Source organism: Labrus bergylta, chromosome 1 (assembly GCF_963930695.1).
Source record: "Labrus bergylta chromosome 1, fLabBer1.1, whole genome shotgun sequence".
NCBI classification, from domain to species: domain Eukaryota; kingdom Metazoa; phylum Chordata; class Actinopteri; order Labriformes; family Labridae; genus Labrus; species Labrus bergylta.
Genome location: NC_089195.1, coordinates 3,457,702 through 3,481,531, shown reverse-complemented (window position 1 = coordinate 3,481,531; position 23,830 = coordinate 3,457,702). Strand labels below are relative to the sequence as shown.

The 23,830-nt window shown below is 39.8% G+C and overlaps 1 protein-coding gene across 4 annotated transcripts in view; it reads right to left on the bottom strand.

The window, feature by feature from the left end:
• rptor (regulatory associated protein of MTOR, complex 1) overlaps nucleotides 1-23,830 on the bottom strand; it is a 174,649-nt gene that overhangs the window by 58,279 nt on the left and 92,540 nt on the right. For all 4 annotated transcript variants that reach the window (XM_065962894.1, XM_065962856.1, XM_065962827.1 and 1 more), the window contains exons 9-15: nucleotides 19,376-19,476; nucleotides 16,316-16,460; nucleotides 9,233-9,308; nucleotides 6,962-7,063; nucleotides 2,775-2,858; nucleotides 1,085-1,195; nucleotides 87-161 (exon numbers count right to left, since the gene is read on the bottom strand). In XM_065962894.1, coding sequence (XP_065818966.1) covers nucleotides 87-161; nucleotides 1,085-1,195; nucleotides 2,775-2,858; nucleotides 6,962-7,063; nucleotides 9,233-9,308; nucleotides 16,316-16,460; nucleotides 19,376-19,476 — 694 coding nt within the window. The remainder of the gene's footprint in view (nucleotides 1-86; nucleotides 162-1,084; nucleotides 1,196-2,774; nucleotides 2,859-6,961; nucleotides 7,064-9,232; nucleotides 9,309-16,315; nucleotides 16,461-19,375; nucleotides 19,477-23,830) is intronic.

Below are 23,830 nucleotides of genomic sequence, written 5' to 3'. Positions count from 1 at the left end.
CATTTATCTTTAAATGATGGTCCATTAACACAATCCCAATAGTCACTTTGCCCTTAAATGCACAAACAGGATTTGTTGATACTCACTGGCATGTAACTGTCAGCCAACACCGACAGGAAGTACTTGTGTCCGTTGTCTTTAACCAGGTCAGCCTGGCATGACTGCAGAGAAAGAATTGTGTTAGTAGTAATTTTTTTTTAACTTTGTATAACAAAATGATGTTTAAAAAAAACATTGAAATGTTGAAATCTGTGTTCCGAGACAAGACCAAGAGATTTAGAGATTGAGACCCAGTCAAGGCCAAGGCCAAGGGACAAGGGACAGACTAAGACCAAGATCATAAACATCACAGAAAAATCATCATCTTGTGTGCAGTGGGCGTGTCACTCACTTAGACCGTAAAACACCACGCAATAAAAATCAAATTATGAATTAATTAATGTGAATTGTTCTTTTAGAAAGGGGTGATTTCCTTGAAACAAAGTAATGACATGGAAAAATAGCCTATCAGTGGTGGTCAACCCAGTCCGAGGCCAAGTCAAAATGCTTTCGATTCCGAGACAAGACTGAGACTTTCAAAAGTGGTCTCGAGACCAAGACCGATGTCGAGTATTACAACACTCTAGTTATCTGAATGTAGCAACAAATTAGAAATAAGAATGTTACAATATTAAAATAAAACATGTGTGAATAAGGATGAAATGTATTTCTCTGGGTTCTGCAGACATCACCGTCAGGACACACTGACTTTGATGAACGCATGCAGAGAAAGAAAAGTGTGTGACAGTGTGAACACAGTTTGTGCTCGAGCAGGGCTGTTCTTCTGTCGCGTCTTTGCAAAATCATCAGTGAAAATAAGTCTATAAAGTCATAAAGACCCTGAAAACTGTGCACATACACCCTAACATATTTGACTGATAGATCCTTTCTTATTCACACTCATTTTCTTCCATTGTTAGTCATTTTGTGCAGCAAACAGCATTCATACAATGTCAAGAGGCTGTAAATTAAGAAATAAGAAGTCTCAAGGGAAAAAGCATTTCAAATAGATTTCTTCTGTGTGTGAGTGCTTCACATAACGTACACTGTCCACAGCCAGGATTTTCGCCCAGATGAAGACCAGCAGTGGCCGCAGCTCTCTGGCTGAACTCTGGAGCAGCTTTAGGACGTAGGGGAAGATCCCCACCGACAGGGCCTGCAAACACAAACAGAGCACTGGTGTTTACAGAGAAGGTTGACACTGCAGCTGTAATCCAGATCCATGCTCCTAAATGTGTTTCAACAAGTTGGACCACCAGGACACACGGTGCGGTTGAAAATGTAAACATGGACAAAGGAGTCAAATTTATATGCACAGGAGCTAGCTGAAGTTTCTACTTTGTCTTCAGTTAAAAGGACTGACCACTGTTTCAGCTCAATACGAGTGAGAAACATTAGATTATTAGTTAATGTGAAAGTATATCAATAATATCAAGTCATCAGAGGTGTCAAGAAGTGCAAATACTTTGTTACCTTACTTAAGTAGAAATTTTGGGTATCTACACTTTACTGGAGTAATTATTTTTCAGCCGACTTTTTACTTCTACTTCTTAAATTTTCACACAATTATCTGTACTTTCTACTCCTTATATTTTAAAAATAGCCTTGTTACTCCTATTTCATTTATATATTTCATATAAAAAATTTTTGGGGAGGTGGGGTAGAGCACTATAGGCCCCTATGGCTCAGCCTAAGCTTGTGTCCTTAATGACATTTTTTCCCCTTACATTACTTTTACTTTTATACTTTAAGTAGTTTTGAAACCAGAACTTTAACACTTTTACTTGAGTAAAAAGCTTGAGTTGATACTTAAGTCTTTTTAAACCCTAGTATCTATACTTCTACCTGAGTAATGAATGTCAATACTTTTCACACCTCTGCAAGTCATAGATGATGATCACTTTATGATATAATTAAACTGATAACGTGGTGTCTTTGGATTAGAGATGAACTAACTCCAAACTTTATTTATCAACAACTACATCAACATTGATAAAGGTACCTTTGTGTTTGAATTTTGAACCTTTTTTTTCTATAACAAACACTACCACATGAGGAAGTGCTGATCTTTACATCTAAGACTAAAAATATGTCCTCAAAATTCTTCTTTAAGTTTTTCTTCAAAAGTCCTGTCTGCTCTAAAAGGAGGCCGATAAATCAGCTTTTAAAAATATAACTTTTTCTTTTCGGCATATTAAAAAAAAAAAAAAAGAAATTAAAGGACATTTGGAGCTTCCTGTCCTTTCATTTCGTGGCACTGCCTTGCAGCAGTAAAGGGTTGGTAGACCTAAATTACAAAACGGCATTTTCTCTGCTCACTGGTATGGACTCTAGGTTATTTACTTTATTCACTGAACAGATTTGGAAATGTGCACCTCTGATCTCCAACCCTACACTTAAAAAACAAGAGGGTAGAAGAATTGTGTTTGTGCTCCTAAGATGCTACGTCCTAAACGTGCTCTTCAGTCTGTTTCATTGAAAAAACAGAAACACAAGATGCTTAACTATGAGACGCACGGGGGAATTTTTCAAAGTGGTGGCTGTTGACCATCTAGAATAATATGGCACCCTCTGCCACACAAGATACCGTTCAACTTCACTGTTCTGGAGAGATTTCAACAAAAATACGTAAATATAACCCTGCTTTATTCTGTCAGCCAGCTGGGCAAAGTTTGTGTTTATAAGAATGTATTTTGTTCATGAAGAATTGTGAAGTGTACAAAACAGGAACGTACCAGACTGACGGCCCAAGGACCCAGATCCAGAAACCGTCCAAGCAGGTCTAGAGCGCGAAGCCGATGCACCTGACTAAGGAGGACCTGAAAGAGAGCAGACATCGTAATGTGTCAGTAAGACTTCCGCCTCCACGCTGAGAGGAAGAAAGAAGAGGGGGAGGAAGAACAGCAGGAAAAATGGCAGAGAGAGGGGTGGCAAGGTGGAATGGAACAGGTGGCCCTCCCACCACTATTGCTTAAACACCGGCACCACGTTGCACTTGTTTACTCACACACACACACACACACACACACACACACAGTGTATGTGTGAACACATGCATTGGTGTGTGGGCAGTTGGGTGTGTCCTTTTTGGTTCTGGCTTTTTTGGCCTCGCCAGAAGATAGAATTGTTACGACGATACCTTCAACACACACGCAATTTCACAGGAATTCAACAAAGCGTAATCATGCACAGGAGGCATATGGTGCGTGATAAAAAATATGCAACGTATGTGCACGAGTAGTGGGAAGTAGGTGTAGCATTGAGGCAAATGAGCCTGTGTGAGGGCTGGACACCGGTGCACCCCCATGTGACTGTCCCCACAGTGTGAGTGGGAACAAACATATGGAGGAATCTAAGTCCGTACACACACACACACACACACACACACACACACACACACACACACACACACACACACACACACACACACACACACACACACACACACACACACACACACACACACACACACACACACACACACACACACACACACACACACACACACACACACACACACACACACACGCACACACCCCACTCCCCCCCCCCCGGACACTTCCTCCAACACAGAATGTATTATTAGTGTCCTCCGTGACTTAAAGCTTGTGAGTGTGATCATGCTAACAGAAGGAGGCCGGGGGAAGACCGGCCCGGGGTTACCTCCTGCTCCAAGGAAGAGCGTGGGAACATGCACATTTGTGTGTGTATGTAGGTGTGTGCTTTATAAGAATGAGCCAACAAGCAAGAATACAATCTGAACATCCCCTAATCCAATATTTAAATAAAAATCCCTTTCTCTTGGTCACGATTCATCGTTTTATCCTGACTTGACAAAGATGTCAGTCAAGATTCTTCATGATGTCCCGCACACACATCAGCACATTTTATGCACATGATTCAAATGACACATTTGGCTTACATCTGTGATTTTATCATAACAGGGATAAAGCTGCTACATTTAAACATACAAAGATGTGTGAGTGTGTGTGTGTGTGTGCGGGTGTGCATGTTTGTCTACATTCCTTATTCACCTAAAACCTTGACTATAATCTCCTTCAATGAGTCAGCACTTCTGATCGATAGACACACAGTCATATGAATCACCTGCATGCTCTATCACTTCACCAACACCTGATGCACAAACGTGTTAAGTGTGACTGTAGGACCGCCACAACCTAGAGATGTTGTAATGGCTTTGCAAAAAATCTGTTAATCCTTCCTGGATGAAAAGGCTGTTGTCAAGACAACACAGCACCGTATCGCTCCATCCTGCTCTCTGTTGTCCTCCCTGCGCTCGTTTCACTAAAGAGCATTATTGATGGAGCACTCTCTATTGCCCATTACTTGTCTCATTTTGCATCTTTCAAATGAAGCCAGGTTTTTTTTTGGCATCAAACCCCAAATACTGCGAGAACTGGCCAGTATTTTAGTTTCATTCTTATGCAACTGAGTGTTTAAACTGGTATAAGACCTGTTTATGTGTCCATCCGTTACATCAGAGAGCAACGCCGTAGCCTTGAGATTACTTTGCCCTGTTGATGTGAAGCCGCATAACGTTGCGTAATCTTAAAGGCTATTGCTTCTACTTTACTTCCTCTCTCTCTCTCTTTAAGTCAAAAGCAAACACACATACATGAACTCATTCACACACCGTTCAGCTCCGCCCCAATCAGTCTGCCTTTCCCTGCTTTTAACAGCTCCCGACAGAACTGCTGTATGGACGTGCTGCGGCTTTCAGTGAGCTGAATCAGCAGGAAATTACCATTCACACGGACAGCAGCACTACTATGGCTGTGATATAATATAACACCACGCCTGTACAACCCCGCGGGATGTTGCTGGTAGTGGTGCTGGGAGAAGGAGGGGAGGAGAGAAACACCCTGCTGCTGTAACTCAACAGCTGAGCTGAGGCACACTGTGAGCTTCTAGCAAGATTTCACCCCAATTAAAGCATCACAGATAAATGTAACAGTACTACAGGGAACACAGCAGTCATTGTTCTTGTCACACACTTTTTGTTACAGAGGTTGTAATAAAGGAAATTGGCCTGCAAATACAGAGCTCAATTCACATGAACAAAAACTAAGAAGCGGCACAGTTGATTACACTTCTGCTGGAAGATCTGAAGTAGCAACCTGGAGGAAGAGGAAGGGGGGTTCGTATATGTAAGAGAGGGAGGGAGGTAAATAAAGATAAGAGGGGGTGATAGTGTTGCTCTAATAATAATATTCAAAGCTAATGGTGGACTCCCGGCAGGTGGTGTTTGCGAGCAATCTAGATGTACTTGTTTACTTTTTTATAAGGAAAGATAAGCAGTTTTTCTTTTTTTTTTTTTTTTACATTAAGCCTGCCATCTTGATTAAATGAAATCTGATCACGGCCAACTTCCACCACATGCGTAGCAGATACGCAAGACTATTATTATGAATCTATTTTATCTGTAATTTTACAGATTCTATTTTTTTAATCTGTAAAATTACCGCGGGAATTCTTTAATCTTGGCACTCCAGCTGACGGCTGTTTCTGCTCCGTGCTGCAGATGGAAGACGCAGACCGTGGGTGTTGACGGACAAAGGGTGCATGGAGCCGTAACGGACCGCAGCGGACACGCAATGCACTGTATAAGTGTTGGAAGTTTGGTGTGAGCTACCTGTATGCCTACACCAGGATTAGAGACGATATAAGGTCCAACATTGTAAAACTGAGGATGACCCAAAAATGAAACTAAAATAATGGATTTCCAACACTCCTTCATTTATGAAGTGGAGATCTGAAATGAAGATGTTTCATGTGCATGCTCTCTATACCTCCTCACTCCTTAATTTTGAAAACCTCTCACAACTCAGAGGATGAAATTAAGGGAAGAACATGCAACTTTTTGATCCAGTAGATGTCGCCCTTGAGCACCAGCATGAAACCAAAACAAACAACAAACGCAGCCATGCTAAAGGCTCGGCTGTCTTCCAGCACCACACCTCAAACACCTCTCCACTCGACTTCGCACGAAGGAGTTATGGATGAGGACGCACTAAAATTAAGCACCATTAAGCGCAAGCCGTCCTTGGCTCTAGCTGCATTTGTCTGTGTCCTTCATTGTTGTGTTATCATGAGCGTGATCTAAAACGCTGACATAACATTCAAATAAACAGTGAGTAGGCTGTGTTATTCTTCTTTCCTCTAGTCCTTGACTTAAACAGCGTCCATGTAAACATGATTTAAACACGGCTAAGACAACAACACAGTCATTTTCTCACTCATTGTAGACAGTCATGACTCAGAGAGACATTTACATACTGTAGAATATATTTGATTTCTGCTGTATTTATGTGTAAAATGTCACACATTCATCCTTTAAGCACATTTATCAACAGCGAGCTTTCTGCTCAATCCGTCAATGAAGAGAATAAAGTGAGACTACTGGTGGTGAGTGTTGATACTGTTGTCTGGACTGACTTAATGATGCAGAAAAAGAGTAAAGAAAGTCAAACAGTCCTTTTCTGTTTTTGTTCTGTTTGATTCACAAATGGTGCAGGACACACAGCTTATATTTCTTTTTGCTGCCACAATACATGAAAAAAAAAGTGAAATGACCTTTAAACCACCATCTCACTCTAGTTATTGATTTATCTGTTAATTATATCTACAGTGATAAGTCGGTACCTTATGAACATCAAACCTGATCACATGAGAAAGGATGAAATATTTAATTATGGTGAGTTTCTTTAACATTCACTGTTTACAGTTCTGGCAAAGAGCAGTATTTACTTTCATAAGATAACATTTGTTTTGCTTGATTTGTACTTTCTTCCCCTTGAGACAAAATGTATTTCCAAATTGTGCTAATGAGGCAAACTGAAGCTGAAAATGGAAATCATAAGGCAGATGTGTGGATGTTTGTGTAAGTCTTTTTTTTTTTTACCTGTAGGACTATAGGGAGCTGCTCAGGAGGGTTTCTGTTTTCTACACCCATCGTCAACCACACCTGAAACGCTGTCAGCTGCTCCGCAAAGAAAGGACTGTGCTGTGGACAAAAAAAAAAACAAGAACATGTACTGGTATGAGTTTTATCAGGATACTACAGAGTTGATTGAAAGAATGATTCACTCTCACATCCATTCACTCTCTCTCTCTCACATACACTCACACGGTAATGAGCCAGTGTGCAGTGTCTAGCTTATCATTTCATAAAAAGCCCTGACATAATGAGCTAAGAACTGACACCGCACTGCAGCAGCAACATAAATCCCGATCTCTCATGATCACCTTCGCTCTCTCTCCCGTCAGGGTAGTTTGCCTGATTGATTGGCTGCTGGCCGCAAAGTTTTTGATCCTGAGTGTTAATATCACAGCGGGAATTATGTAAACTGTTGATGGATGTAGAGACGGGAAATATTGATGCTTCCTGGCTGGATGGTTCAATTAATTTGTGCATAATCAAAGTTTAATGACTTTTCTCAAATCACTTTTAATGTGAAGAAAAAGCGGTAAAAGGCAAAACTGAAAATATCTGAAACACCTCAAAATGTTGGTCAAATGTTCTATTGTGTGGAAATAATTTATTGTAGCATCAAAGTAAAATCATGTTAAATTAAATTCTGGCGACCCTCTTCACTGTATTGAAGAAAGAAGACGATAATGATCACCGTGTTATGCAGGAAAAAATAAGCAACATATTTCCCTTAAAGACTAATTCTAATACAGGTGCATGTATAAATCATTACATCAGCCATTGTTTGAAGCCGCATGGTTCACAGTTCTGCAGTTCATCCTGGTTGACAAGTTGCCATGGCAGCTTGTTAATCACAGGTTTCCATTCCCCAAAGCAGAGCGTGCTTTATTGTTAACTATGCTAGGCTATAGTCCTCCAAGATGGGCAGCCTGGGTTCAAATCCAACCTGTGGCTCCTTTCACGCATGTCATTCCAAAAAAACTCTCGCTCTCCCTAGATTCTGTCTCTATCGAAATAAAAGGCATAAAAATCCCCAAAATAAATCTTATAACAAAGAGAAAAATGTAACCACAGTATGCACAGTGACTTGTTGATAAAGAGTGTGAGGGCGGAACAGGAGGGAAGAGAATATTTAGATAGATATGATGGTGACTTAACTTAAAAAAAATATTACCACTTCTATATTAAGAAACAAGGATTACTTCTATTTTATGTTTTTTTCTGAAGCATTTTTATAAACCATTCAGCGACCTAAAAAACCACAACAAATTGTCAATAACTGAAACTGACTATGCACTATAATGTTTCTGCATGGACAAATCCAGTTGAGACACAGTGTGAGAATGTAAGGTAAACAGTTGTAGCACATAAAGGAGGATTTAAAGGCTCCTGAAAGAGGGGAGCAAGACAGAGAGGGAAGATCTCCTTTAGTAGTCCTCAGAGGCTCAATTACGCTGCTGGTAAGTGTTTCTTCGGCCCGAGTGAAGGAGAAAGCAGAGGTGGATCATGGATGGAAAACTTCTCCCGGGGGAACAATGGTGAAGACGCCCACCAGGTGGAGGAGAAAATGGAGGAGAAAATATAGCCCAGAGAGAGAGAAGTGCTAGCATTGGGGAAAGCTAAATTGGTGCCAATATCTGATTAGTTTGTCAGGATGTCCAGCAGCCTGCTCCGTCACACAAACACTGATACAATAGCGATATTTTGTTGACCCAGATAACTTCATTTATCATCAGTTCAATCATTCTCGAGCAGCGTGTTTCCATTACACTCAGCTTCTCCATCACAGTCCCCTGCCATGTCAATAAATATCAAAAGAAACTGGCTGAAAGTGCAGGGCAGTGGTTTCCACAGCTCACTTTTATTCAACACTCACACTTGAATTATTGGACTTGACATTTTACAATGTTCTCCACTGGGACTGAGCCTGAGTCTGTGTGTGTGTGTGTGTGTGTGTGTGTGTGTGTGTGTGTGTGTGTGTGTGTGTGTGTGTGTGTGTGTGTTGAAAGATTAATAGAGATGCTGTAGACGCTGGTGGCTGGGAACTTACAGTGCAAACAAGCGCCGCTGATGTTTACAGGCGTCAGTGGTGGACAGATCTGAGATAAGAGCCATCCATCACTGCTAGACAAACACTAAACGCTAAACTTGCAAAAAAAAAAAAAAACACTCTGATTGAGCTCTCCTTTCAAGTGATGCTGAATAGGTTTCAGTGTTTGTTGTCCTGTCACATAGACTTACTCTGAAGGCAGTGCCCTCTTCAATGATGGTGGGCAGCTGAGAGAGGCAGATGTCCACAGCCAGGTCCCACGCTTGCCTGTAGAGAGGTGACACACATGAACCACTTCATTAATCTCTTTGTGAACTAAAGAAACAGAAACAAGAGCATTTCTGCTTTTGTCTTCGTAACCCGTTACTGACACTTTTCTCCTCAGCTCATGTTTTCTCCAGAGCACATACACCTCTTTAAATTCTCAGCACGAGGTCCTGGAGAGGGCAGCAAGGAGCCTTTAATCCCTCTCTAAACACCAGCGTTCTCTCATGGTCATCATATCTAATTCATGGGGTTATGTAACTTGCATCAAACCGGATAACGGCTTCTCTGCTCTTCTCCGTCTGTCTCTCTTTCCTTCCACTGAGCTCAGGCAGGGTCTCACCTCTCAGTTAGCATGAGTTAGGGGGTTGAGGCATGTTCCCAGTAGATTCACAGCAATGTAATGTGATGCTGAATGAGTGACATACATCACACACGTTAAGATTTTTTCTCATTGTTCACTGCACAGCTCCTACATTACACCTTTTGTACATTTTGTGTTTTTTATATTTTATATTTTACATTTTTAAATTCTATTTTATATATTGTAATATCTTCTTATTCTGTATTATTTAAGTTGTTGCTAGTTCTGCTTTATTTCCTTGTTAATTGTTTAGCACCGATACACCAAGTCAAATTCCTTGTATGTGTAAATGTACTTGGCAATTTCATTATTTTCAACAACAACAAAAATGTGTGCACAGCAGATGGGAAAGACTTTAACACTGTAAATGTACTCCAGAAAGAATATCTAACTGTGATCAAATTAGGATATTAAGACAGGGAGAGATCATATAATTACTGATCATATAATTACTAAACATATGAGGTGCTTTGCTCAAGGGCACCTCGCCAGTGCTCAGAAAGTAAACTGGCAAATTTCTAGTTACCAGATTAATTTCCTAATTTGGTCCACACCTGGACTTGAACAGACGACCCTCGGGTTAGGGTTAGGGATTCACAAAATAGAAGATGTATCACTTTAGTAGTTTTACTGTTTGGCAGCACACATTGAATAAATGTGGTTATGGTGTTTATATTGGTCCACCATCTACTCAAGGTTTCTCATGAACCTTAGACACAAGTTGGAATTTGTAGTTGGGATCGCTGAGATGAAAATGCAGAACCGTACTGGGAAGGTATCTGATTCTTTTGTCTCAGAAGAATGGCTTCAGATTGTGACACTGTTCTGTCCTACTCACATAAAAATGAGACAACTGTATCCCCACTTTTATAAAAAGACCATATTCAGCTGGTGTGTGTATAAACCTTTGGCCAATCTGGCACCGTAAAGAGTTTGCAGAAGTAGCTTTAAGCAATTCAAGTTTACAATGTTACTGTGGATGTAAAGCCAACAATCACAGCAGTACTTCAAAACTGACCCAAAAAAACCTTTAAAACTGCTGCGGTCAGCATCTTTTTTAGCGTCACTTACTAAGAGCTCTCTACATAAGGAAGCTATGGTGCTTCTGATTGGACTATCAAAACTTATGGGAGCTCATTTAATGCCCTGTTATAGGTAGATATAATGCTGTATCATCTAAACTGTAAATGATTTAGTTTAGTTTACAATTATAGTTCCATTCTTCAAGTTTGGAGCCAAAATTATTTTGTGCATTTGCTTTGAGTTATTATCTGTTTATACTATTTTTGACAGTGTGTTTTTGAGTGAATTTATAAAGGCTTTGTATTGAGGAATGGTAGGTATCAACATAATAGATAATAAAAGTATAAATATATATTTAAATTGGGGCTTTTAGATTATTAAAACATTAGGCTACCATAATTCTGCACAATGGATACTTTTACACACTGAATGTTAATCACATATCTTAGATATCTTTTGTTAATGAAACTCTGATTTTTGATGTGTTGTTTAAGGTGTCTTAATGTTCTTATGTTGTGTCTTGACTGTGATCGCAGCTTCTAGAACAATGTTATTCCCTGCAAAGGATTAACAAAGTATTCATCCATCCATCCATATCGTACAATAAATGATGTTTTCTGTAATCTATGGATATTTTGCAGATCTTTTTTAGGTTTCATAACTAATTACTTGGCCTGGAGTCTGTGTAGAAATGCTGCCAACGAATATGTTTCCCTGCTGGTGTTTATGTAATCTAACGGTGAGGAAACACACTCAGGGAGGAATCTGCCGCAGTGTTTTGAGTTGACAGAATTAACTTGCATGATGCTGCCAATACATGCGAGTAAACCATCATCATAGGCTGTCTATGTGCGTCTCTATTTTGTGAGGGATGGGGACAGCCAAGTGAAGAGTGTAGGGGTATGTACCGGTAGGCGGCTGACTAAGCTCTTTTTCTGTGTACCTGCAGAGAATGGTGCAGAGACGTACACACATATAAAAGAAGAAGCACACACTCCTACTCTGAAACAACCCACGAGGGAGTTATCAGCCTTGGGTTTATCTGCTCCTCACTATTCTGCTCCATTTGAATAACAATTGCTGTTTGTGTTTGGGTACCATCATCGATCAACAAGCACCTAAACTGCTTAATTCCTCCTCTCCATCGTCCTTCCCCCAGTCTTTTTTAATCCAACCTTTTTATTTTTGTACTTGCCATTTATCTCTGGCACTTCTATTTTTTATCACTCCCTCAGTCTTGTGTCTTACAGTCTTAAAGTACCTCTTTGTTGTTATTCTGTCCACTATAATACTGCATGTGCTGCTGTGGAACAAAGTGCAACTTCCAATTTCTTTGGCGGTAAACACTGCAATACACCCCCGATCCAAACTAATGGGCTTGCACAAGTGAGTAAGAAAGGCTATTGCTTGCTCAAGGAGCAAGAAGTAGTGTGCTCTACAATAAGCGATGGCAGAGTGCTGCACAACAAGTTGCTCCTTGGGGCAGAAAGAGGGAGAGACGAGTTTTTATTTTTTTCCAACATGAGCCAGATAATGAGTGGGAGAGATGGAGGGAGGCATTTGTGGAACATTGAGGATAAAAACAATAGAAAGTGGGAGAAGTGTTTGCATAAGTAAAGGATGGAGATGATGGTATTTGTTTCTCATGCAGGAGAATGTCAAATTAGCTGACATCAGACATTTCTGCATCTCTTAAGTAAGGTGTTTTACCTGCTTTTTGGAAAGTGTCTCGAGATAACACTTGTTATGAGTTGATGCTATACAAATAAAAATTGATTGATTGATTGATTGATTGATCTCTGTGGGTCTGTATTGATGTATTGATCAATGCAGTTAGGGCTGGGGATAGGGGTTTATGATTAAATGTATGTTTATAAGGATGGTAGTATTAAATGGACTTGAGCTTGTATAATGCTTTTCTAGTCTTCTGACTACTCAAAACGCATTTTACACCACGTCACACCTACCCATTCACACCCTGATGGTAGAGGCTGCTATGTAACGTAACCATCAGAAGTAACTAACCTCACTCATACGCCGCCGACTTAGCAGCAATGATGACAACCTCTGGACATTCTTTCTAGAATGGAGAGATCTAATAACCTCAGTCCTCATGTCCTTCATTCTTCTAGTTTCAAGTCACTCAAGTCACTCACTCGAGGCTCTAAAACACTAATAAAACCAATCCTAAGACATCTGTTAGTCAAAAGGGAAACAAATTGAACAAATGAAAGCAAAAGCTTGCAGCTCAGGGACACTGTTTTTCTAAATAAGACATATTTTGTTTCTTTTTCTTTTCTTTTTTTTGTACAGGTTTTGGTCACTGGTCTGTTGTATGGGAGGGGATGGAAACGTTTGTTAATTATTTGGCTTCCGTTAAAACTTTGTTTACTATGAATACTGATGGAGTCTAATCCCTAAAGAAGCTGAGATTGTTAGTGCCAGCTCAGCTCACAGCTCCTCCTACATTAGAGGGACACTAGTATCTGACCATGATTACGCTTTTTTCATATATTTTTTTTTAGGATTGGAGTTAAAAATAAGAACCAGCATAAATAATTGTGTGATAAAAATGTATGTTCATACTAATAATCTTTATTCTTAAGCTTACAAAATCAACCGTCAGGGTCAAGTAACCCTCTTCTTGCTAAATATAAATCAATATGAAGAAAAAAACATTTGGAGCTCTTTTTGTTTTTTTACCAATCAGCCCAGCACTAATTCTGGTAATTATATACATAGACGTTGTTTCAGGAAAAAATCTAAAACACAGCAAGAATTCCTCTCTCAGGTCTCAGGCGGTGTTAGTAAAAGGGACAACAATCTAAACTCTGAGATAGTGGTGGGCGATCGTGAAGGATTTTAACGTGCTGACGATCTGCCAAAGCAGAGAGATCGTAGAACCAGGCTAATGTGTTTATTTTATCATGCTGCAGTTTATTCTCTGACACAGATACGTCTCCTCCTCTTTTGCTCCGCAGCGGTGAAAATTAAAACGGAACTTAAAAGTAAAGCCCGCAAAAACAACTCCATCCCGGTTATATGCAACTGTTCTGATATTTTTCCAAAACGACACGCTGTGAGCAACAGTTAACTTATCTGCCTAGTTTGCACAGTTAAGTTTACATCTCGGATAGCGACACAAGAAACCGTTTAACGAGCTGGAGAGACGTTCACAGTCTGCAGAGAGACAGACAGAGAGGAGCTCAGACAGACAGTGATGAGAGATATAACCCCGGTGTTTAAAATGTTGATGTCAGTGTTTTCTGCTCTCTCTCAGTTTTTAAAAGTTACTTATCAAGCCTCTCCACCCGAAGCTCACCTGCTGTGATAACCGAATGTATAGGGATTACACTAAACGACGCTACAAAGCAGCGGGCAGGTGAGAGTGAGAATTAAATTTTATGAATTAAACTCTTCTGTCAGTAAAACTTACTTTGATCATGTGTCAGAGAATGAACACATTCTGTATTATGTTTGATTATATATAAACTAAACTAAAGTTAGTCCAATGATGTCATAAAAACAACAAAGGCTGCAGAGCCTGTATGAAGCTCCAGCTGTAGGAACTCGAACTTGAAGTCTACATGTTTTTAAATGAATACATCACTGCGTGAAAATGTTTCTGGTGAACATAAAAAGAGGACACATAACTAAATCATAATTTCAAAGTGGTGAGGAAAACTTTCAAATAAATATTGATCAAATTGAGGGAAAGACATTTCTGTTGCTAAAGATGTTCTGGGTGAGACCTCCAGACCTCCTACAAAGATGTTTTTCAAATAGATTGTCAGCACAGTTTTTGTGCATTTAAAAACATTATGCAGGGAAATAAGTTTGGTTGAACTGGTCAGTAACTTACACATTTGTCTAAAGATCAGTATGAAAAAAATCGTGATCGGGATTTTGCCAAAGAAAAAATCGTGATATGATATTTTTCCCATATCGCCCACCTCTACTCTGATATGTTGGAATGAATTATTCCAAGAAAGTTTTGTCGTCTGGTATAGTTATATTTTTCTGTTCTCCTGCAGTACCAGTACTTTTAACCTAAATCTGTCATGTCCAACACAGAGAGGGGTTTTTGGAGATGTCCCAAAGTGTCTTAATATCCCCCAGAGAACAGGTGTTATCTTGCTGCTTTCAATCAAAGTGATGGGTGGTTGTAGTAACAGCCGTGCCCTTACTCATCATACTACTTGTTTTTAGTCTGTGTGCATTTATGGCATTCAGGTCAGTGAAGGCTCTCTGACAGTACAAACTGTCTCTGCCACAAGACACAGAGCAACACATAGGCATACAGCAACACTGGTAGTCCTCGGCCTACACAAATAACTGAGAATCTCAGTTATGGAAAGCATACCAAGTATGGGAGAGGTAGCTGCATATGCTAGAGCTGAAGCAAATAAAACCACCTCCATGTTTTGGCTCACACTCCCTCGACAGCACAAGTTATAAGAGTAATTAAAGCATTTCATTTTCTGTTTCTCATGATGCAGTTTGAGACATGGCAAGAAATGTAACTGAATTCACTGACTTGCTTTTTGAAATGATTGATGGACCATTTGTGTCCCCTTAGTAAGCATTTTGAAATGAGAAATCATGTTCTTCATCCAAGAACAGATACTGGTGTTTCAGGAGAAGAAGTTACAATTTTGTCAAAACAATAATACATTTGTCAAAACTTATTTTGCTGCACTAAAGCTAAATCCCTGCTAGCAGCAACATATAGCATCCGTGCAAATTTATGGAGCAGTACCACAGCTTGGTCAACCAACTTCTTTGTTTCTGATACTAAACAATCTTCTTTAATGTGCAAATAGTGTGAAGTCATCTACCAACCACCAACAAAACTACTTCTGCTAAAGATGCATTGTTTACGGTATACAAAAAAACATCCATTAAATACAAATAAAACAATATAATACAAAATTAAAATGGAATGCATTTTGTTCGCACAAGCTAGCTGGTACTTTATATCAAATAAACTAGCTGTGAGCCCCCGTCACTGTGCCGAGCATGCCTAAACATGTGACGTCTAAGCTTAATAGGTTAATATTTAGGTTATCTAAATATTTCAATCAAACTGTTGAGTTTGGCTCTAAAAGAACAGAGTGGACTGTCTGCTGTGTGTCTGTGTGGCCAATCACATTAAAAAACTACTTTAAGAAAATGTCTTAAAAAAACAAACACACTCATCAAAAAAAAAAAAAACCCTAGCTTACTTTATCATTGAACAACTGTTTAAGAGAGGAGTTTCTATTGAATAAAGATAAACAGAACTTAAGAGAAATTAAGCCAGAGGCTAATTTTTCCACTGAGCAGAGACCAAGTTGATAGCATCTTGTGATGTCTTCAAAACTTTAAGGGGAATACATGATATGATCATTAAATAAAGCTACCATGCCTTTAACAACATTGTCTTTTATTTCACATAACCAAACAGTTCTTCTGTTAGAAAGTCTGTTCTTTCATTTAGTGTGTGTGTGAAGAAATAGCAAAGACTGTCCCTTCTGCTCTGGAAAGCAAAAGACATCTGTGTATGTAAATGTGTGTGTGTGTGTGTGTGTGTGTGTGTGTGTGTGTGGCAGCAAGCAAGGTGTCCTGTTTGTGTGTGTCTTACCACATGGCGTGCATATATGTCGGGGGTAGACGGGGACTGCTGACCGGTGTACAGTTGTAGGACCTCATTATCCTCTCTGCTAGAAGGAAATTGCGGAACAAGCTGGCCACCAGCAGGTCCTGACGAAATAACTTCTGGAACAAATCTGTAGAGAGAGAGAGAGAGAGAGAGGAATGGAAGCAACCGTCACATGACAAACAGAAGAATAGAGAAAAACGTGGTGATGAATGAAGGACAGAAAATAAACTCATTAAGAGAAAATGTCATTCGATTAAAGTTGGTCCTTTTCAGAAAAATTTTCAGTCTGTGTTCAGGTTTTACAGAGCATGCAGGTTAAAAATCACAAGTTGTAGCTCCATTTTTTTTATCAGCTAATAAATGTAATCACCAATACACCTTCTCATGGCCATGCCCATCTTTGGTTTAAGTTTGTGATTCCCTTGTTTGTAGGACAGAGCTAATGTTTGTTTGGGTGATATTATATGAGAAACTCTGAGGCCTGCTGTCAGTGTTCCGCTGTTTTGATACTGAAGTGCTTGTGATACTGTGTGTGAGACAACAGAGTGTGTCAGTTTGTGTGTGTGTGTGTGTGTGTGTGTGTGTGTGTGTGTGTGTGTGTGTGTGTGTGTGTGTGTGTGTGTGTGTGTGTAATTTGGATTAGGTGTGCAGTGCCTTCATTACAGGGATCCTCTCTGATGTGGGCTGCTTCATTAACAGCAGAGTCCCGAGGGTTTAAAAGGCTTTGGCAGCCATCAGCATTGTCACATTGCTATTCTAGCTGGGATACAGTTTGTCTCAAGGGAGTCTGAGTGTGTCTGAGAGTGCTAATGGTAGTGTGTGCGTGTGTGTGTGTGTGTGTGTGTGTGTGTGTGTGTGTGTGTGTGTGTGTGTGTGTGTGTGTGTGTGTGTGTGTGTGTGTGTGTGTGTGTGTGTGTGTGTGTGTGTGTGTGTGTGTGTGTGTGTGTGTGTGTGTGTGTAGATGTGTGTTGCATACAAGAGACAGCTATGAAGAGTAAATAAGCTGTAAAGTAAATGTCAAAAAAGAGGAGTGGAGATGTATTTCCACTGGGTCAGGCTAAGCCTCTGGGTTTGCTTGTGTTGTCATTGAAAGGAGTTTTGCATGTGTGTGTGTTTACACGTATTCTTGCTTTTAAAGCTTTATCCCCAATCTCCAATTATTGTGCTCGACACACTAACGACAATTAATCTCAATTTGAGGAGCCAACCTGCACTTACCGCACTTTTGCCACTTAATGTCAACATCTTCACTTTTTTCAACCACCGGGGATGTCCTTAATGTTTTAGTATTGCTGAGACATGACTACTGTTTTTATTAGTAGTTGTTATTTTGGCTCCCTGTGAGCTGAAACATGGGTCATTTCATTTTTCATCATTGGTAAGACATGTTCAAATAAAGAGTAAACTTTATTTCCTCCCTCAACTTTAACAACTTTGAGTTAGCTGTTGTTTGCAGGTTCGTCCTCACACCACCTCCAACTAGAAGAGGACTTTGTTTGTTTTCTCTTCTGCTTTGGGTCTTGTTATAGTTGTGGCCAGCATCAGTCATGATAACAATGTGCAAGACCTAAAAATACTAAGCAACTCCAAACAGAAACACACCCACATGTTAAGAGTGACTGTTGCTACACTGGTCAAGTAGGAGTTACACGGTTTGAAAAGACGGATCCACCTCCATTTTTTTTTACATGATGATTTTTAAGAGAAATTATGGGCAACACATTTCTAGCGTACTATCCTTCATTTTGCCAGCTAAAATTAAAGTTTTCAATGTTGAATTTGTCATCTTGAACTATCACATATCAAGTTTATGTTAGCTCAGGAGATTGATTGAAAAAGTTGTAAACTGCTGACTGTAATAGAGACTGAACACAACATGCGACACTTTGAAAATCTATGAGGGGAAAAACAATCTTCAACCAAGTATAAATCCAAGATTCCTGAGATCTGAGCAGTTTGAATTATTAGATAATCCTCAGAGAGCTCAAGGTGTATTTTATGACTTGTTGGTCAATTTCAGTGTTTCTTTTGTAGAAAAGATCCCACATTCCACTAGAAGGTTAATACTTTGAAAAGTGGAACCATTTTTTGGAATCATCATTAGTTTGCACACCCCATGTACAGAGTCCTCCAGGCAGGCGGCCTGTGGCTCCTTTCCGGCATGCAATTCCCCACTCTCTCTTTCTCTTCCCCCGATTTCTGCTGTACTTCAACCTCAGTTTGTCTGGATAAATGAGTCTGGATGCTAACATTGTACTGCCTTTATTCACCTTTGTAAAGACTCAGTTTTTTTTTTTTGCTGAGGTACTTAAAGAAAAATAGTTCTGGTTCTCACCCAGTAAGAAGTGCAACTGAGAAATGAACTGAAGGTATTCACAGGTCTCTGGAGATGACGATGGGCTTTGCTTCTATGTTATAGGATTTAAAAAAAAATTCTAAACAAACACCATGTTTTGTTGAAAAGCTTATTTAATTGCACAAGCATCACCAAGGGTAATTTTTATATTTGATGGCGCATATATTTAACAGAACTAGCGGAGCAAGGGCTATTAGCATTTGGGGGCTGGGATGGTCGGCAATCTTGAGTAAAGTTTGCCAATGTTGCTGGTGACAAGAAAAGAGAACAGAGTCGCTAACTTTAGCGCACACTGTCATGTTGTCACATTTTTGTAACTCATCTAATGTGCTGAGCTTTGATTTGACATTCGCCTTCAAGGAAACCATTTAGCAAACGGTGATTTGGCTCACACTTTCTTGCCCTTTTTGATATATATTTTTTTTTTGCAGTGTTACTATCAATTACTTTGATAAGTGGGATAATATTAAAATGTAAGGAATTCATCTCCAACATCACAAAATAAAACCCAAGTTATAATGAACTGGAATAATTATGCAAGGTTGGGAAATTCGGAGGAATTCATTTATATTTGATTAAAAAAGCTTAACCAAGCATTTCAAGTGTGTGTGTGTGTGTGTGCGTGTGCGTGTGCGTGTGCGTGTGTGTGTGTGTGTGTGTGTGTGTGTGTGTGTGTGTAGCCTCACCTCTAGGCAGCACATTCCAGGCGATCGTGTCTGTGATGGCTGTGAAGATCCAGTTGAGCTCTCCGAGGGGGGTGCGTCTGTCGTTGAGCCTTCCAGGGATCCTGCACCACACACACAACACAACGCAGATGGCACTGTGTCAGCCACACTCACTGCATGTCACATAGTTGACTCAGAACAACAAAGCGGCAACTGCAGTGGTATTATCACAACCAGCTGAAGACATTTACATCTACAGGCACTTAGGCCCTTACACCGAGTGACTAACAATGACTGAAAGCTTGAATATTCATGTGTGCACACAAGACACTGTGGTGGGCAAAGAGCCGAGACACAGAGCAACATCAGACGATTGTACACAAAGAATTTAGCATTTAGTTAGAGAGTTAGAGTTTAAAGATCCCATATTATACTCATTTTAACCTTTCATGCTGTCTGGGAAATCTGAAGAGTAGCTTTGTATGATAAGAAGCTCAAAAAACTCTTATTTATCTTAAACTGGTGTCAGTAAAAACCAAAACGGCTAGTCTCATTAAGGACCCCCTCTCTTATTGGCCAGACCTAGGCCGGGGGGCGGCAGAATGCTTCTGCCCCCCCCCCTGCTTATCTCATATAAAGATACTGAATTTTAAGGATATGGCCCTGGCCTGTTGAAGAGGAAATTGGATCTGTCTTTGTTTACAAATATATTTTATGAGAGAATATCTTAAGAAATAGGAAAAAGGTATGTATCGTTTTGTTAGCCAACTAAATAAGTCCAGAGTCCGGACAGCTCGCCCTTCTTTTTTCTGTAAGACGATGTTTGCAGAACCTCCTCAAATGCCTCCAAATCTTAATTGCTTTTTTTGTTGATGTTTGTGGTTTAAGCTTGGAGAAGAAGTCAGGAGAAGACTGTTGGATAAAGACAACACTCCTGTAGCACCACCAAAAGAACGACTGATGAAACGCCTGCTTATGTTAAGCTGAGCAAAGCTACAGTGGGAATTAAAATGATGCTATTGTGAGTGTTCCTGTCCTGGTAGGTGCAAAGAAGCTGAGGGCAAGAATGAAAAAATCAATCATACACACTTTGTTTAAGAGTCAAGAGAAGAGGTCTAGGGAGAAATGAGCAATGTGAGTGGAATAAAGGGATAGGGATATTTGTTGTATTAAAGAAAGCGATAATGATCGTGTATTTTCTGCACCTGTTCATTTATCCAATCCAGTATGAGCCTGTATATTAAATGTGTCACCACACCTACATGTAGAGAAAAAAAATCTTCTTATTGTTACTCTACTGTAATGAAGGAACTTTAGTAATTGGTATCATAACAATCACAAACTACCTCATGCTCAGTTTGCACATATTACACTCATTTATTTTGCAGTTAAAATTTTCTATTTGCACTCTACTGCCTTCAAATTGCCTTATATTTTTGTATATTATTATTGTTTTTATTATAATATTTTATTGTTGGCATTCCTTGTGGACAGCCAAGAAAGAATTTCATTGTACAGGGAAACATGTTTCCTACTGTGCACTTGACAATACACATTTTGAATCTTTGAATCTTGAATCATATTTCTGACATGTAACATTCAGAAAACATCCTAAGCATTCAAACAGCTTCCCCATGTCTTAAGATAGCGTGGCAGCAGTATTCTATCCACACAGCTGTGTGTACTATCATGCATGTTAGAGGAATATTAGATGTGTAAATTTGTGTGCTAAGTCTGGCACTAAAAATGATGCTAAGTTATTCCATGCTGAGCAGTGTGAGCGCCGTGGAAATGAGATCAGGGAAATCTCTTTCAGACAGTCCCCAGAACGCTGTGACAGTAATCACTGTAGCTAAACTGAGGAAATGAGCTTTACCACACAGAGGCGCCTGCCTTCTAATGAACACTATGTAAAGCAGAGAGAGAGGACAGGAGGTGATGGGGAAAAAAAAGTATCTGGCACATAGATATACAGTAAAAGAGTTAGAATATGAGTCATTGTGTCTGAGAAAAGTTAAAGAGAAGAATATGCCTTTAATAAATAAAAAGTGAGGGGGAAAGTGAGGACAAGTGACAGAAAGCACTTTAAGCACTTTTGCAAGCCTGCACATTTCTGCTGTCATATTACAAACAGATAGGAACGTCTGTGTATATGACAGAAACTGCAACATTTTTGTAGGAAGAAAAGGTAATTGATCTCTGTCTGGGAGGAGGAACAACCTGAGGCACGTACTATAAAGCAAGTTCAACACACTGAGGATATCTTCATTATCCAGCGTCACTTCACAGAACACAAATCATGTCATCAAGTTGTGACAATTTTTTATTTCTATTTGACATACTTTATGATTCCCTGAGGGAAGTTCTAGTTTACGCTCTGCTTGTCACATGGCGGCTGTTGCTCTGTAGAACCGGGGTTTTGATCCCCAGATGCAGCCACATGTCCGATGTGTCTTTTGGGGAACTTTACACTTAACCCCAAGTTGCTTGTAAGTTACATAGCAGCCTCTGCCATCAGTGTGTGACCTGTGGTGTAAAAGCACTTTTTAGCAGGCAGAAGACTAGAAAAGCGCTTTACAAGCTCAAGAACATTTTCAATTTCAAGTCCATGTACACATAAAGTTGAATCACGCACATGCACAAACATGACCTGTGGATATGCATTAGTGGTGAGATGTGGGGTTGCTACACACTGCTACACAGGGAGCGTACCAGAGCTGTTGGGGGTTCGGATGCCTTGCTCCAGGGCACCTCAGCAGTAGTCGAGAAGTGCCCTAGCACCTCTCCAGCTACCAGACCAACTTCCATATTTTGGTCCGCATGGGGACTTGAACCAGGGTCCGACCCAAGACTGTACAGACTAAGCTACTGCCCCCCCAGGATTGGCCCTGGCTTTCCCTTTCCAGCCATGTTCGTGTACAGATGAACAAGTGACAGACAGCAAACATAAGCCCTATAAAGACTGCTACTACAAGGTCGTAACAGAAGCGTTACAGGGGCGTCGCAGGGTCAGTGGAGTACAGTGCTGTGTGTGTGTCTGAGTGTGTGTGTGTGTGTATGTGGAGCTCCTGTTGTTTGTTAACACACATTGCTTCCTCCATGACAGAACACAAAGTTAATTCACAGACTGGGACACCTCTATCATGGCATTGTTGAAATAATATGATGACAGCAGAGCTTCATTACAGCGCTGTTCCTGAAGAAGGCTCCTGACAAGTTACAGTAAGTTGCAGTTATCCACATATTAAACAAACAAAGAGCAAACTGTGACTATAATTACATCATAAAATGTAGAAAGGAGCGCTTCCTGTACTGGAAAAAGTGCAGGTTTGAGCTTCTCTATGGATAGAGACGCAGTCATAGAGCATTGAAAGCAAAAAAGTTAAGTTTTTTTAGGTCCACATAATAATAATAATAATAACTTTATTTATAAAACACAGGTTTACAAAGTGCTTTGACAAACAGCAAAAACAAGAAGAAACTAAACCAAACACAGAAGAACATAAACAACAGCAAGAACATAACAAATGCAAAATACTAAAAATAATTAAATACAATTTAACAGAAAAGAACCCAAAGTGCACGATACCCAACAGACATATATAACCTGACCATCACAAGAACCATCAGAAGAACCATCAGAAGAACCATCAGAAGAACCATCAGAAGAACCATCAGAAGAGCCCAGGCAACACAAGAACCATCAGAAGAACCCAGGCAACACAAGAACCATCAGAAGAACCCAGGCAACACAAGAACCATCAGAAGAACCCAGGCAACACAAGAACCCAACAACACGAGCTGAGACCAAGAGGACCAAAGATTTAAAAAGATGTAAGAAACTAAAAGAGCTCAAAGCAAGTCAAAAGAGAACAGCAATAAGAAGGTAAGAGCAGTAAAAGAAATAGAAACAAGTGAATAAATGATTCTTGTTTTGTTTTTTCTATTATAAAATCATATTCTATTGAACTAATGACTCTTAGTTGTAGCTGTGTGGTGTTTATAACAATTTGAGCCCAAATTATTTTAGCCATTATCCTGTTTGAGTCAAGCAGATGTGGAGGAACATGAAAAATAAATAAAAAAACATAATTTTTTATAAACACTATAAATATCACACCAAATCAAGGGTGTTTGACGAACTCTGTTAACTCTATTTTTTTTAAAGATAACAATTGTTATAGGCAACTATTAACTATTACCCATAGATTCCAATCACGGTTCCACTACTACGGTCCGATTTTCTCCCCCGTATCTTAAGATCAACTTAATCAAAACCTCAGACTGAACGCTGGCATATCAAGCCGATAAGCTGCCAAACAAATGACATATAACTACACATTACACAGAGAGTATGTGAACCTTCCCTAACCCCCCCACCTCCCATTTCCACCTCTAAGTGACAAATAATAGTAACTGTGAAGCTCCTGGCAGATACAAGCCTTGTGTATAACCATAAGGGCCGGCCAGCTCCAG